This window comes from Rhamphochromis longiceps, linkage group LG22, assembly GCF_057381845.1.
Source record: "Rhamphochromis longiceps isolate RC_006_pf linkage group LG22, R_longiceps_female_GT1.1, whole genome shotgun sequence".
NCBI lineage: Eukaryota > Metazoa > Chordata > Actinopteri > Cichliformes > Cichlidae > Rhamphochromis > Rhamphochromis longiceps.
Window position 1 is genome coordinate 35521222 of NC_140577.1, and position 14688 is coordinate 35535909.

The 14688-nt window shown below is 41.8% G+C and overlaps 2 protein-coding genes across 4 annotated transcripts; one reads left to right on the forward strand and one right to left on the reverse strand.

Moving 5' to 3' along the window:
- Positions 1 to 1306: 1306 nt before the first annotated feature.
- On the reverse strand, positions 1307 to 8598 carry oxsm (3-oxoacyl-ACP synthase, mitochondrial). 3 transcript variants are annotated; one of them, XM_085396775.1, is made up of 3 exons: positions 7993 to 8598; positions 6388 to 7437; positions 1307 to 3471 (listed from the first exon to the last, which is right to left on the reverse strand). In XM_085396775.1, the coding sequence occupies exons 2-3, from the start codon at positions 7380 to 7382 to the stop codon at positions 3069 to 3071; spliced, it is 1398 nt and encodes a 465-aa protein (XP_085252901.1). In that variant the 5' UTR covers positions 7383 to 7437; positions 7993 to 8598; the 3' UTR covers positions 1307 to 3068. The 3 variants fall into 3 exon arrangements, with proteins under 3 accessions (XP_085252901.1, XP_085252900.1, XP_085252899.1); XM_085396774.1 differs by lacking the exon at positions 7993 to 8598 and adding an exon at positions 7523 to 7584; XM_085396773.1 differs by lacking the exon at positions 7993 to 8598 and having other exon boundaries at positions 1308 to 3471; positions 6388 to 7658.
- Positions 7771 to 14488, forward strand: ngly1 (N-glycanase 1). Its single transcript, XM_085396772.1, has 12 exons — positions 7771 to 7962; positions 9227 to 9341; positions 9478 to 9687; positions 10294 to 10456; positions 10593 to 10812; positions 11621 to 11742; positions 12035 to 12180; positions 12499 to 12609; positions 12689 to 12874; positions 13137 to 13322; positions 13671 to 13848; positions 13933 to 14488. Exons 1-12 carry the CDS (start codon positions 7862 to 7864, stop codon positions 14106 to 14108), a joined length of 1914 nt encoding a protein of 637 aa, XP_085252898.1. The 5' UTR covers positions 7771 to 7861; the 3' UTR covers positions 14109 to 14488.
- Positions 14489 to 14688: the final 200 nt, after the last annotated feature.

A 14688-nucleotide genomic window follows, 5' to 3' on the forward strand; every position in this document is an offset into this window, starting at 1 on the left:
CACATCCTGTCATCTGGGAGAGATGTATATGAATAACTTTTACAAGCCTGGAAGCTGAGGCACGGCTTAATCCTGACAAGGAGACAAAGTTCAGCGCTTTGCACAGACGTCACAACCTCCGTGCAGCACTTCCAGAGAGATCAACGACCGCTCATTAAGATCAGCCAGACATCTGTCCCTTTCTATAGCTGTAGCTGAGCAAAGCAAGATATCAGGGTGCAGACAAAATAATAAATACCTCAATTTTCAGGTAGATGATGAGACGTGTGGCAGTGGAGTTCACATCTCTGAGCAGCAGAGAAGTGATAAATCCACAGAAAAAAAATCCACTAAAACTGCAAGAAACTCTGCTGTCTGCAGCCCTGTTTCCAAGCAGCCATTTTACTTTTCATTTCACAGGTTTTATGCTTTGATATTAGAGTGTATTGTTTGTTAGATCGAGCAGCATCAGTGACTATAAAAGATATAACCCCACTGCACAAAAACACACACCTGCTGGATGTGACCACGAACACTTGTTACATAGCCTGGCTGCTCCAGTTCTGATCGTCTCTGCTGCTTTTACTGCTACTGATGACCAGTGTTGGTCAACTTACTTGAAAAAAGTAATCAGTAACTAATTATTGATTACTTCCCCAAAAAAGGAATCCCATTACTTTACTGATTACTTATTTTCAAAAGTAATTAATTACTTAGTTACTTTTTAAAAACACGATTTACAACCTGAAGAGGTGATAGAGCGATAGATCTTTCAGCCCAATTCTACTTTTCTACATAATCCATCATACAAAATGTAATCAAATGGAAAAGTGTCTTTTTAAAACTTGTTTTATTAGTTTTAATCTTTTAACTTTATGCATCAAGCAAAAATTTAATTATATGCAACATTCTCTGACTGGAAGAAATTAGTTTAACATGTAAACCTATTTTCTGCACATTCCAGCACATAAAATAAAATATTTTTGTGTTTACACTCAGTCTTTCAAATAGATGCAAGTAAAACACAGCAGAAAATAAATAAAGTCACAGACTCAGCGGTCCTGTTGCTCTATTTTCACCTGTAAAGCAGGAGTGAGGTAGGCGGAGGTTTACCCTGGTGCAGGTGTGCCGCGGTCAGTGGAAGAATCCGCGAGTTTCTCTGTGAGTTTCCCATTACGTCGTAGCTACTCGGTGCTTGTTTGGAGGTTTAGGGGTTTTTTCGCTGTAAAAAGAAGTTTTCTTCCCACGCACAGCGGACACTAATGTTTTTGTCACTTTTTATGGAGTCAAACTCAAAGTAAGGTCAGTACTTCCACGCTTTAAACGCTGCACGCTCATACTCTCTCTGCACTCGATATATGATCCATTGTTGATCTGCACACAGCTGTTGTCACGAACGACGCACTCGCTTACGTCACTGTCATGAGACATTCTCGCAAAAACATCACGGTTTTAGTAACGCAGTAACGCAGCGTTCCTACGGGAAAGTAACGGTAATCTAATTACCGTTTTTGCAATAGTAATCCCTTACTTTACTCATTACTTGAAAAAAGTAATGAGATTACAGTAACGCGTTACAAGTAACGCGTTACTGCCCATCTATGCTGATGACTAAATTAAGCTAAATACAACCATGTCACTACAATTAAAATGACACATAGCTTAGCATCTTATAGTTCTGCACAGCGTCCAACATCACTCTGTAGCATTCTGTTAGTTTGTTAGCTAGATTAGCTGTTAGCATACACTAATTCTGTTACCCTATATTCACAGAGATGACATCAACTGTACGCTCCACAGAGGCCCACATTTACACTTCATATCAGAATTATCTGGAAATTAAATTTAAAGTTTCACAGAGCGCTCTACAGCCTGGTAACATGGAAACTTTAAATAAAATGTTAGACTAAAAAACACAACAGCAGGAAGTTTAATAAAAGTGTAATTAGTTATTTTATGTAATAACAGGATAGCCAGGAGTCCACATTATTTTCAACAGCTACATTCACAGTGGACGTTAGCGTCAAGCTAGGTTTCCTCTTGGAGAAATACCCTCCCATTCTTTCATTACAGCTGTGCTGTGTCAGATGTTCTGTTGACCCACTGAGAGAGGCATATATATAGTGTGTGTGTGTGTGTGTGTGTGTGTGTGTGTGTGTGTGTGTCTACATACATGCTAATCGCAGGAATCAAGCAGGACTCGCAGTCTTCAGCCCCTGAAGATGGACAAACCCAGCACTTCATGAACAGTGTGATCGTGACCTTTGTGCAGTGTTACAAGTACTCAGATCATCGTCTATAGAGGCTCTGGACCTTTACGTAAATAGGATCAATTCACTCCTTGTATCAACAACAACAACATGTTATGAGACTTATTTCTGACCGTTCCCTTTACCCACGCTGCTACAGCTGAGAAACACCAACCAAGTCCCACTCTAAGCCTCCATCCCGCCACCATCAAAACATTAACAGCAAACTCATTACTCAGTTATGGAGACCATGGGAAGAGTTGTTTAGTGAAGTCATTCAGTCAATTAATGAGTCTACATATTTGTGAGTACTTTGAGGACCATTTTTATGTCTATGCAGTGCAAATAAAAGATTAATACAATGGCTAAAACAATTTTAAGCCTTTGTGTTTTATTACAAGATTTGACACTAGTGAGCTGTATTTAAACCCGAGGTACAAACTTAGATGCTGAAATGTTTTCCTGTTTCCAAGCAGCTCACTATGGTGACAACTGATGCTTTTTTAAAATGACATTCATGTGTTGTCTGGACATGATTATGTTAGTATAAATATGGTAAATTGTAGAAATGATTGGGTTTTGCACATTTAAAGAATCCAGAGAGTCGTTAAGTTTGCCAGATATGAACTGAATTGAATCCCTCAAACAGAAATGGAGCTGATGCAGACACACACACACACACGCACATGGACTGAAGGAACAAATTCCAAACGATGTTTTTCCATAAAAATCCAGGGCAGATTGTTGCAAACAGCCAACATCACTACTCTCAGTAAATGTGTCATGCCTGGATGGGATCTGGTCAATGAGGAGAACTTCCCAGTCGCTCCCAGTGTGTCCTCAGATGCTGCCGAGACACAGTGAGGCATTGGTGCCGCCGAAGCCGAATGAATTTGTGAGGGCTACCCGTCGACCCCGAGTCTGCCATTGCTGCGCTGTGCAGGGAACGTAATTCAAGTCGAACTCGGGCTCTGTTCGGTCCAGGTTAAGGGTTGGGGGCAGGACTTTGTGGTAACAGGCCAGAGCGGTGAAAGCTGCCTCCAGAGCCCCAGCAGCCCCGAGCAGATGTCCTGTGGCCCCCTTGGTAGAGGACACAGCCAGGATGCTAGCACTTTGCTGGAAAAGTCTCTTGATGGCTGCATTTTCTGCTGCGTCTCCCAAAGGTGTCGATGTGGCGTGAGCATTTATATATGTGACATCAGCCAGAGAGACATCTGCATCTTTTAAGGCTGCGGACATGCACCTGTGGAGAGGGTACGAAAGAGGAAGTTTAAGGATAACTTGTTTCTTGGTTGTGTTGTTTTTGCTACCCTACAGATTCTTATTGCTCCATTTAAACAAAGACATGAATGTTTACATGTCAGCACAGATTTCAAGTCATTTTTTTCAGGATGTTGTCATATAGACTTCTCTGTAAAAGGAAACACCCAACATACCCATAACAATTGACTGAAACTGTAACCGCTATAAAGAGGACTTGGTTCTCTTTATATTCAAATTGTGAAAGAAGCCTTAGTGTTGCTTTGCCCCCCCGTTGTATCCGTATAAGGTGAAATCATGGTATAGGCCAGATTTCTAATGTTCAAGTTATAAAATGTGAGGTCCAAAACTAACAGATGTTGTTATGATGGCTACATCCATGTTTTATACTGTGTGGTTTACACCAGTATCTGCTACAATGAAAGGATTGAGACTTTTAAGAGATAAAAGCATGCCAGCGTATTGACCCTAGTTTGTCACAAATGCTTTATGTGAATACTTCCAGGAAATAAACAGCCTGGACATAATATCACTAAGACAGAGAAGCTGTGCTAAGGGGACAGAATCCCTCAACAACCCCAAACCTCTGATAGAAAACTCAATTAACATACAGAACAGAGAGACCAGTCCAGGCTTGTTGGTGTTTTTAAAGCATCACAGGCATTTTAAGATTTTTTTATAGGAAGACAAGTAAATCTTTACTCATCTTCAACATTTCAACCTGGTAAAACACTCTTACCACCAAGCACAAAGCAACAAGCTTCCTGTATAACTAATTAGGCCAGCAAAATAACATGCTCGCTGGCTCTCACTCAGGCGGTACCCTTCTCCTGCCCCTTCATCCATCCTTTACGATGCTGCTACCAGGTGGATGCAACAAAATGTCAGTAGTCTAAAAAATGGAAAATATAAATTGTAACTAATCTTACACTCGTGTGTTTGTGACTAACATAAAAAAAAGCAGCACACACAATTTGAACATGAGAAATAACAGCACATTAGTGTTTGTGCCTTACACATATCAGCATACAACACAGCTGATCAATGATGTTGTAAACCCGAGGTTGTTTCCAGAATAATATTTTCATAATCAACTGAAAAATGATATTTCAAAACTCTTTCTAAAGCACAGGTACTTTAACTTGGTAACGGTAATACAAGGTATGGATACAATTACATAGCAGCCTATATTCATCTCGTTCTCTACCATAGCCTACCTACAATTAGTGGTCCAGTCCAAAGACATGTGTCCATGTAATTTGTGACTCTAACATGGCTGAGATGAGAGTGAGTTAGATAAAGTGTTAAATTGCATAGAATAGAATAGAGTGCTGTATGAATCTAAAATAACATGTCTGTTATCCTGTCTTCTCTCACTCCAACCGGTCGCAGCAGATGGCCCCGCCCATACATGCCAACCCTCACGATTTTTCTGGGAGAATCCCGAATTTCAGTGCCCCTCCCGAAAATCTCCCGGAGCCACCATTCTCCCGAATATCTCCTGATTTTCCACCTGAACAACAAAACTGAAAAACCATATCCCAGAATTCATAGCGCGGCCCAGCCAATTCAAATTTCCAACAATGGCGGCAGCTAATAAGTTTTAATATTACTCTTATTTCTCTTTCTGGGTCACAAAATAAACTTTTAACATATTTTAAGACAAGAATGTAGCTGTGTAAACTTCAAATATCTGAGCCGGCGAGAACAGCCAACTCCCGGCACATCGTTTTCAAACCCCCGCGGTCTTTCGCTACTCAGGTTAAACATGATATATGAGTCACTCAGATAACTTTTATTGTTTGGCTTTTTTCAGTGTTTTATTTGTTCGTGAGTAAATTGGTTTGGCTGAGGTTAAAGTTATTAGATTAGATTAAATACACCGAGAGAGCTCGTGACGTAATTCTGAAGGCTAGACCGTCCAATTTCACAGTCGCTCACTTCCAGCCTACCCGGCCTTCGGAGGACCCGGCCCACTTAGACCACGAAGGACAGGTCCTCAGGTGGATGCAGCCTCTGAATTTGGACACCACCGCTGTTTCCAGCCACCCCCACAACAGCCCTTTTGAATGTGTCCTTAATTCTGAGGTCTCAAGGTTGGCAAGTATGGTCCCACCCCTCCCTGAGCCTGGTTGTGTTGGAGGTTTCTTCCTGTTAAAAGGGAGATTTCCCTTCCCACTGTTGCCAAAGTGCTTGCTCACGGGGGGTGATATGATTGTTGGGTTTTTCTCTGTATCTATTATTGTAGGGTCTACTGTACAATATAAAGTGCCTTGAGGCGACTGCTGTTGTGATTTGGTGCTATATAAATAAAATTGAATTGTATTTATTTTCGAAAAATGTGGCTTAAACTCTGACATATAGTCTAATGTGCACTCATTTTCTTCCACTTACCCAACCCACATAGGAACAGACAACCATTCACATTCACAGCATGGTGAATTTAGATTTACAAATTGACCTAACCCTATGCATGTCTTTAGACTGTGGGAGTAAGTTGGAGTACCTGGAGAGAACCCGTGGAGACACAGGGAGAACCTGCAAACTCCACACAGAAATGTCCTAGGCAAAACTAGAAACTAGAAACAAGAGTACTAACCACCACATCATCTGCCACCCATCAGTAAGACTACAAACATTACATGGAACTGCATGGTTGATATGTACCTGTTGCATCCCATCCATTTTTTTGGTCCTTCTATCTGGGATCCAGTTTTATAAATTCACAGTTTCATAAACACCACTTATGAAATTTTGGGCATATATTTCTGCATGAAGTAACTATATTTGTTCTTACCCTACTTTACTGATTATCAGTATATTTGAAAAATATATAAATAAAAAAACCAAACAAATAAGAAACAGCATCATCAAGTGAGAAAACTTTGAAATGAGTCACCTGAATGCCCCATCACCATCCACAGTAGGAGCAGTTATGTGAGTAGCGTCCCCTGAGAGCCCATAACCCAGGACCTCTGCGTAAATCCGGGCTCCTCTACTCACTGCATGGTTCAGATCCTCCAGCAGCAGCACAGCTGCTCCCTCTCCCATTACAAAACCTTCTCTTTCTGGATGAAAAGGCCTTGAAGCAAGTGTAGGGTTGTTATTCCATTTGGTCGCGAGGGCACGGGCCCTAGCAAAGCCAGCTAATGAAAGTGGCCCCACACAGGATTCTGTGCCCCCTGCAACCATAGCAACTGCATCCCCGTGAACGATGAACCTGGCTGCATCACCTACGGCATGTGCACCTGTGGTGCAAGCGGTGGACACGGCATGATTGGGACCCTTTAGCTTGTGTTTGATGCTTATGTGTCCAGCAGCCATGTTGACAAGGATGCGTGGCACAAAGAATGGACTCACTTTGTTGTAGCCCTTCTCTTGGAAGAGGGAGGCGGTACGAGCGATTTCGTCCAGCGACACCATGCCCATCCCAACAGCCACCCCTGTGCTGAGCTGCTGCTCTGGGCTTTTGGGACACCAGCCTGCATCCTCCAGGGCCAGCTGAGTAGCTCCAAGGGCCATTACGGTTGCTGATGACATGCTACTGATCTCCTTACGAGAAGCAAATGTTTCCTCTTCAAACTGACCCTCCTTGGTTCCTCTGGGCACCAGAGCTGCCACTCTACAGGGGAGAGTCCTGTACTCTTCTGAGTCCAGGGAAACTACCCCACTCTGACCTTTGATCAGACGGTCCCAGGACAGAGCAGTGCCTGTGCCCAGAGGACAAACTAACCCTATTCCTGTGATAACAACCCTCCTTCTTTGTTGCCGTCCAGAGCTGTGGTGCCTAGACTCCTGATTCGGACAAACACCGGCATTCTTGTGCAGAAGCGTCCTTATGTTCTGTGGTCTCAACCGTAGTTTATTCCAACAAAACAGTGAAAAAACAGACATCCTGCTGTCTGTGTAAGCTTTGACAGCTTCAGGCTTAGTTGGATTGGAGTTTTTACTGTAAATATCAGAGGAAAAAGGAAATATAATTTAGAAAAAAATATATAAATTACGGACTTACATAAACTAATTACAGAACAGACCAGACTAGAGTTAGCGGTTATTTATGATGTCCGTGTCCATGCCTTCCTTGTGTTTGTCTTCAGCTGTATTTAGGTAGTATTAGTAAAGGCCAGATCCATTTAAATGGCCAACAAAAATCAACCAACTCAATACCACAGGAAGAAAACATATAAAAGTGTTTAATTGTGGATAATTATGGCAAAAATATTCAAACACATTTTTTTAAGTCCTTCAGACGAATCAAACATTTATTCAGGCTGTGATGGGGCAGCTTCCTTTAGGACCCTAAAGTAGCTACTTAGCGTTAGCGCATTGAAAACTTACAAGACTTTTCCATTTTTTTTACAAGAAATATCAACATGGCTGTTTCACCAGCGGTCACGACGTTGTGTGAGAATCCAAATGAAGTCTTCTTAGATGTCACAAAGTTGTTACTTACATACGCGGACAACATTATAAGGTAAGGCAACGAAACGCTAGGAAAGCTTACCCAGCTGCAGTCGAGCCTCGGTGTTTTGTACGCTTGTAGCCGTTAATGTAATGCCCTTTAGCTTTTATGTCACTCGCCGAATCCTAGAAAATCAGGGCATAACTATTGAAATGGGTTTAAATGACTTAACAGAAAACAGTTTTTGGTTATGTAAAATACATTTATATATTTACACGTTCATTAAGCGATTTATTGCTACAAGGACAGTAACGCTAAATATGTCAGTGCAGGTGTCAATAAAGGTGAATGCTAGTCTACTCTAAACGACCACAGAAGTATGTGTCATAACCATAGGTGTCTTTGGTTTGCACGTGGGTCGTTTCATCTGAAAATTATGTTTTGGGGGTTTGTTTGTTGTTTGTTTGTTCGTTTTATTTTTCTGCTTGACCATCTGCTTATGGCTAACCAACCAGAGATATAGTGGCGGTGGACAAGAAAAGGAAGTCAGCTGTAATGATAGATGTAGGGATACCAAGTGATAGCAACGTCAGGAAGAAGGTACACGAGAAACCCGCCCCCACACAAACTCTCTCTTACTGTAAAAGTGAAATCAGGATCTGTAAATTGAGGCGGATCAAAAAATGTCTGAGTATTGGCTTCTCAAAATATGAACTGCCCCGTGTTTGAGCACACTGAAACCAACTTAACACTGCAGAAGACAACGAGCAGCAGTTTCTGAATGGTATATCTATATACCTATTACTATTTTGTTTTTGTTGTACAACACGTCACAACTGTCACTGTATCGTGAAATTTAAATGAATAAAAATAAAACTTTCTAGTTTTTGTGACTATGAATTTCACATTTTCTAATTAGCATTCTTCATGTTTTGTTTTGCGTAACTGTAAAATGCAACCTCGTAGCATTCTGAAATATCTGTAATAGTTTCTGAGATGTTCATGTTCAAACATTGCCTCAGATATCCGGAAAAGTACTTTATATATGAAGCTAACATTTTATAGTGATCAGTGTACATGTGTAAACTTTGAACCATGATTTTTTGGGGGTAAATTGACAGTTAGTGAAGCAGAGGGCCCACGATAATTTGCAATAGAGTAATCCATATATGTTGTCTGCTTAGCTGTGATGATACTTGTGTAGAAAAACAGTGGATTCAAGGCACATTATATCTGCTGGCAGATACTGGACAACTTAAATGCCAACACTGAAAATGTGCGATTGGTTAGTATCAGTCAGTATTCCTGATGATTACTATTATGTCATCTCTAACAGGTATCCCAATGAAGAGAAATACAGATCAATACGCATTGGGAATCCAACTTTCTCCACAAAGCTGTTGCCTGTCAAAGGTGCTGTAGAATGTCTCTTTGAGATGGGATTTGAGGAGGTAATTTATTCATTTCTACTGTACCAGGTGGCTTCTATTTTAGAAGCAAGCTGGTGTTTTTGCTGTGTAGAACTTGCCTAGAAATCCATTGGACATTTCTCACTTGCTTGACTGTGAGCAAACTACCTCTTGCCAGGCTGAGACTCACTTAGTCTTCCCCAAGTCTGCATCAGTGGAAAAGCTGAAGCTCATCAGGGAATCTATTGCCACAGAAAGGGACCAGAGGCTGCGTGAGGGATGTCCTGTCCAACCAGCTCCTGTGTCTGCTGCAGCTTCAGCAGCAGCGAGCTCTACTGCTGCGGCTAACCTATCGGCAGCATCACCAGCACAGCAGCCACCGTCCGTGGTAAATAAAGACACTCACTGATGAATCAGAGAGTAGAGAAACCCTGATTAAATTTGGTCATGCCAACTCTATCCTCTTTTTACAGAGCATAGAGACCTCCTTGGACAGATTTGTGACAAATAAAGAATGTAACACAGAAATTAGCCACTTTGAACATTAGTTTGTAACTGTGTTGTGGATTTTCATCCATGGATATTGGACAGCTGACCAAACCACCTGGCATTCCAGGGCTGGGACATCTTACAATAATTTAGCTGAAGTCATGTGATACAGTTATTAATTATGGATAACAAGACTCACTCTATAAGCCAAAAACACAAAGGATCTTCTTTTTGTTACTTTTATTTTGAAAGGATCTTCAGTTTCCTGATCTGTACAGAGGATATTTTCTCTACAACGTGGACAGAGAACTGAAAAAATAAAGCAGTGTGACTTTATATCAGTTATGCTTTCAAGTTATAGGACATCATAGTTTCAGTAGTTAGTGAAGAAATTATTAATAGCACTATTTTAAGCTTCCGCCAAATGCCTGTACAACGCCTGAACAACATTCACTTCCTTGAATGACACATTGGAGACCTGTCTGTTTATTTGCCTCTGTGTCAGGAGAGCAGCATGAGCTTCTTTGTGACTCTTCAAACAAACTTCCAACATGTGCTGCTTTATGAAAACCCTGAGCTGCAGCAGAAAGCCCGGAGTTTGATCCCTCACCAGGAGCTGTACTCTGCTGCTCAACAGAAGCTGAAGGAGGCTAATGAGTCTGACCCAAGTAAGAAAATTTCACCCACAGAAAACTTGGATATGTAACGTGTGTGTGTGTGTGTGTGTGTGTGTGTGTGTGTGTGTGTGTGTGTGTGTGTGTGTGTGTGTGTGGTGAAGTTTTTGACTTGCTGTCCTGTTTTCAGAATGTAAAATTGGAATAGAAGACTTCTTGGTGCTGGAATTGCTCAGGTGGTTCAAAAATGACTTCTTCACCTGGGTGGACCGTTTGCCCTGCCACCTCTGTGGAGGACAGACTCAGAACGCTCCCTCCCTCAGTCCTAGCACCGATGACCTCCACTGGGGAGCCCAGCGAGTGGAAAACCACTATTGTCAGAGCTGCCGGGTTTCCACCAGATTCCCCAGGTGAGTGTAGGTTATACGTTTGCATTTGGTTGCAAAACAAGTACGGCGAGTTAGGCAGGGATATGTTGCTTTCCACTGCTCGCTGAACAATTTTCTATGTAGAGAACAAAACGAAGACATCAGCAGAATGTAGCATATGAAGGTATGTTGTTAACAAAGGTATGGGCAGCGAAACATAAAACAACAAAAAACAAAACATGTTTTAACTAAAAACTGTTAAGAGAAGCAGAATTCTGCTTCACATTGTTCTTGGATCACAAAAAGTTTACAAAATGCAAGAAAAAGAAAAGAAATATTCAGATGTTCACTGTAGAAATCAAAGACCTACAGAGGCAGAAAATAACTCTAAAACCTAAAAACAACAAATGTTGGAATGTGTGTAGAAAGAAATACTGAAAATTAATAAACACAAATTTCAGAGAATATGGGATATATTAAACAGCATTATTAAAAAATAGTTGTGAACAGCACAAGGAGTTCAATATCTTACTGATAACTACATCATAAAGGATGATGGTGCTGACGTAGTTTTAACAGTTAGTTTGTAAACGCTGGATCAAATCTGTCCTGAGCTCCTGCCATCTGAAGACTGGGATCAAAGCCAGATAGAAACACGTGTAAATACAGTAAAGCCACTGATTGTAGTGATAGAGATACAACTGTAAAGAGCGTCACAGAAGGATCTCAGAATCTGTAACATTCACATCAGTGAAGTTCATAACAAAATGAGGTGTGTGTGTGTGTGTGTGTGTGTGTGTGTGTGTGGCTGGCATATTTTGGATGCCTTGTCTGTTCTTGTTAACACCAGGTATAACAGTCCTGAGAAGCTGCTGGAAACCAGGAGAGGGCGCTGTGGGGAATGGGCCAACTGTTTCACCCTGTGCTGCAGGGCTGTTGGCCTTGAGGCCAGGTACATCTGGGACAGCACAGGTATATACGTCATTGGACACCTTTTCTGCTTCTCTGCTCAAAGAGGAAAGATGTCAGTTTACTCTGCTCTGTCGTGCTCTTACATTTCTCAGCGTCACTGGATCATACAGACTGTTTAACTTGAGTTTGTATCATTTTAAGTAACATAAAAGATGAGCTTCAGTGTATATGTTGACAGGACAGGCTCATACCTGCTTGTACATTAAGAAAACGTTATCACATCTCCTAAGATTCCTGCGTGATGTGCTGGTGCACACGTGTGTAAATGAGTCGTGTTCCCTGTGTGTTTCAGACCATGTGTGGACAGAGATTTACTCTGTCTCTCAGCGCCGCTGGCTACACTGTGATCCATGTGAGAATATCTGTGATAAGCCTCTTCTCTATGAGGTCGGTTGGGGGAAAAAATTGGCCTATGTTCTGGGCTTCTCCAAGGACCAGGTACAAGAAATGGACACATGCTAGTACTGTTGTAACTTGTACTACTATTGTATTATTATTTAATACGAATGCTGTTATCTGCACTGTACTTTCTCACTTTGTGTTGAGGTATAGATGTTTCTGTGTTTAGATATCGACTCCCCCTCAAAGTCAAAGTTGAGTTAAGTGTATATATGAGATTATATTGCTGTCTTTGACACGGCCTCTTTCATGTTTATATCTTTGGGGGGGGGATAGCCCTCACTAGCTTAAGAACAGCTCAGATAATTACAGCTGGTTGTTTGAACAGTTGTGGGTGTGTGTGGATTTGTGCTGTAGGTGGTTGATGTGACATGGAGGTATTCCTGCAATCATCCAGAGGTTGTGTTGAGAAGGACCAGGGTTCAGGAGGCCTGGCTGCTGCACACCATTAATAGGCTCTCTGCAGTGGTAAGACTAACTCACTTAACAGACTAATTACTGTGGTGTCTCTGGTGTAAAGCACTCACCTGCTGCTCTGTCATTAAAGCGGCAGCAGTTCCTGAGTCCAGAGAGGAAGAAAGAACTGACAGAGAGGCTGCTTGTCGAGTTGGTGGAGTTCATCTCTCCGAAGAAACCTAAAGCAGGAGAGCTAGGCGGGCGCAACTCTGGCTCTCTGGCCTGGAGAACAGCTCGGGGAGAGACCAGAGCGAGCAATGAAGAAACCTCCACAGAGGTACGGTACAACAAAATATGGCCTCTGGCATCAGTTTGAGCAGACATTTAAACAGGCTTCTTGTTATCAGCAATATACTAAATATCCTTTTGATTCTGCTGTAGCTATGGCATCAACATGTACAGAAAATGACACAACAATGCAATAAACACACAGCTTTCTCAGTAACACATTTTGATGATGCGGCCTCTCTTCAGTTGTTGAGTAGATTCACCGTTTGGAAGTGTACATTTTACTGAAAAAGCATGCGTTTTCTTTCCAGGCTGTAGGTTTTGTGTTCACTCCGACTGACAAAGAGAAGAGTGACAGGATGCTCCATATACGCTACAGCGCCTCCAAAGACCAGTACTGCCGAGTGTCCAATGGCTCTGAACTGATCCAGAGCTGGTCTCAGTGCGCGTGGAGCACGGAGTCAATTTTCAGAAAGGTGGAACATGATTGGCAGATGGTATGTTTGTTTTTGTTTTATAGCAGTGTCGTTATCTTTTACCTTTATTCTCTGTATATGTATAATTGTCAAGCACTAAGTGAACAAATGCTGGTCTCCTGTTCTAGATGGACAGTGCCAAACCTCTGTTAGAGCTCATTCTACTGAGTTTGTTTTAAACAGCATAGAAAAAATAATTGTATTTTTCTGAGCAGCAGTTTAAAACTAAAATACGATTATCAGGTTAGAAAATGTTTAATAACAGTAGGTGTGGAAATGTCTCTTAATGCAAAATAGAGAAAATTCATTGAGTGAACGTGGCAAGAAAATCTGGATTTCCACGGAGTGGATGTGATTGCATTTCTTTAGGTGTACCTGGCTCGGACAGAAGGCTCTCCTGCAGGAGGAATCAGCTGGAAGTTTGACTTTGCTCCAGCAGGAATGAAGATAAAGTCTGTCTCTATCATGGCCAGTAGCCAGACCTACCACTCTGGGAAAGCCTGCTGGCATTTGCGCTCGGGCCCGTTTACTGCAGAGTTCTCCGGAGGTATCGGCATTTACATATATTCAGCATCCTGTTTTGTGTTGCCATGAAACCACCTGACTTCCTCCCCCACCTTTGAACTCTTAGATGGCAGTGCGCAGTCCTTTTCCAGTCTGTGTGGCTCTTCAGAGTTCATCGTTGCAGCAGAAGTCAGCGGGGGCACGGGGGAAACGGCATGGCAGCATTCTCAGCTGTTCAGACAGAGCTTGAAGGAGACGGAGGAGTCTACGTTTGAAGTCATCGTTCATCTTCAAGATGCTTAACACTTAAAAATACTTGATCACTCTGACATGCAGAGCTGTTTGGGTTGTAGTTTCAGTGCAATATAGAATTCCTCAGGATGATTGGACATGCATGGCCTAATGATGGACTCATTAAGATATGACTTTCATTCCTGTCACACAATTTAATCTCTTACTTTGACTGAAGGCCATTTAACATGAGACTTGCACAGTTTTAACCATAAAGCCATATAGTTTTGCAATGTTTCCCTCCACTGTAAATGTGTTTGCAATTTGTAGTGCGTGGAGACGTTTCACACTCTGTTCTGTTAGGGTCCGAGTACTGCAGGTCTGTTGTTACTAATAAACTGTTTGATGTTAAATCTGCAAATTAAAAATGGGCTGTTTACCTACAATATTCAGTTATGTGTCAGATAGTACATTTAATAATGCTGTGTTGCTCTCGTGGTAAGATTTGAATTAACGAAAACACGTGAGGGCGCGTGGTAACCCTGGAGTAAAGGTAAAACAACGTATTCGTAGCACTAATAATATTACGCTGCCTGCTGTGACGAAGCTCGAACGGACTTTTACCGCCATCTTGTGTTGAAAAAAGGAGGAA

What these genes read in the sequence shown, in the direction of transcription:
- oxsm (XM_085396775.1), bottom strand. Translation starts at nt 7,382, where the DNA reads ATGTCTGTTTTTTCACTGTTTTGTTGGAATAAACTACGGTTGAGACCA. An exon ending in GATGGTGATGGGGCATTCAG is followed by an intron (nt 3,472 to 6,387) that starts GTGACTCATTTC and finishes CCCTCTCCACAG; the next exon opens with GTGCATGTCCGCAGCCTTAA.
- ngly1 (XM_085396772.1), top strand. Translation starts at nt 7,862, where the DNA reads ATGGCTGTTTCACCAGCGGTCACGACGTTGTGTGAGAATCCAAATGAA. An exon ending in GGCTAATGAGTCTGACCCAA is followed by an intron (nt 10,457 to 10,592) that starts GTAAGAAAATTT and finishes TCCTGTTTTCAG; the next exon opens with AATGTAAAATTGGAATAGAA. An exon ending in GTACATCTGGGACAGCACAG is followed by an intron (nt 11,743 to 12,034) that starts GTATATACGTCA and finishes TGTGTGTTTCAG; the next exon opens with ACCATGTGTGGACAGAGATT.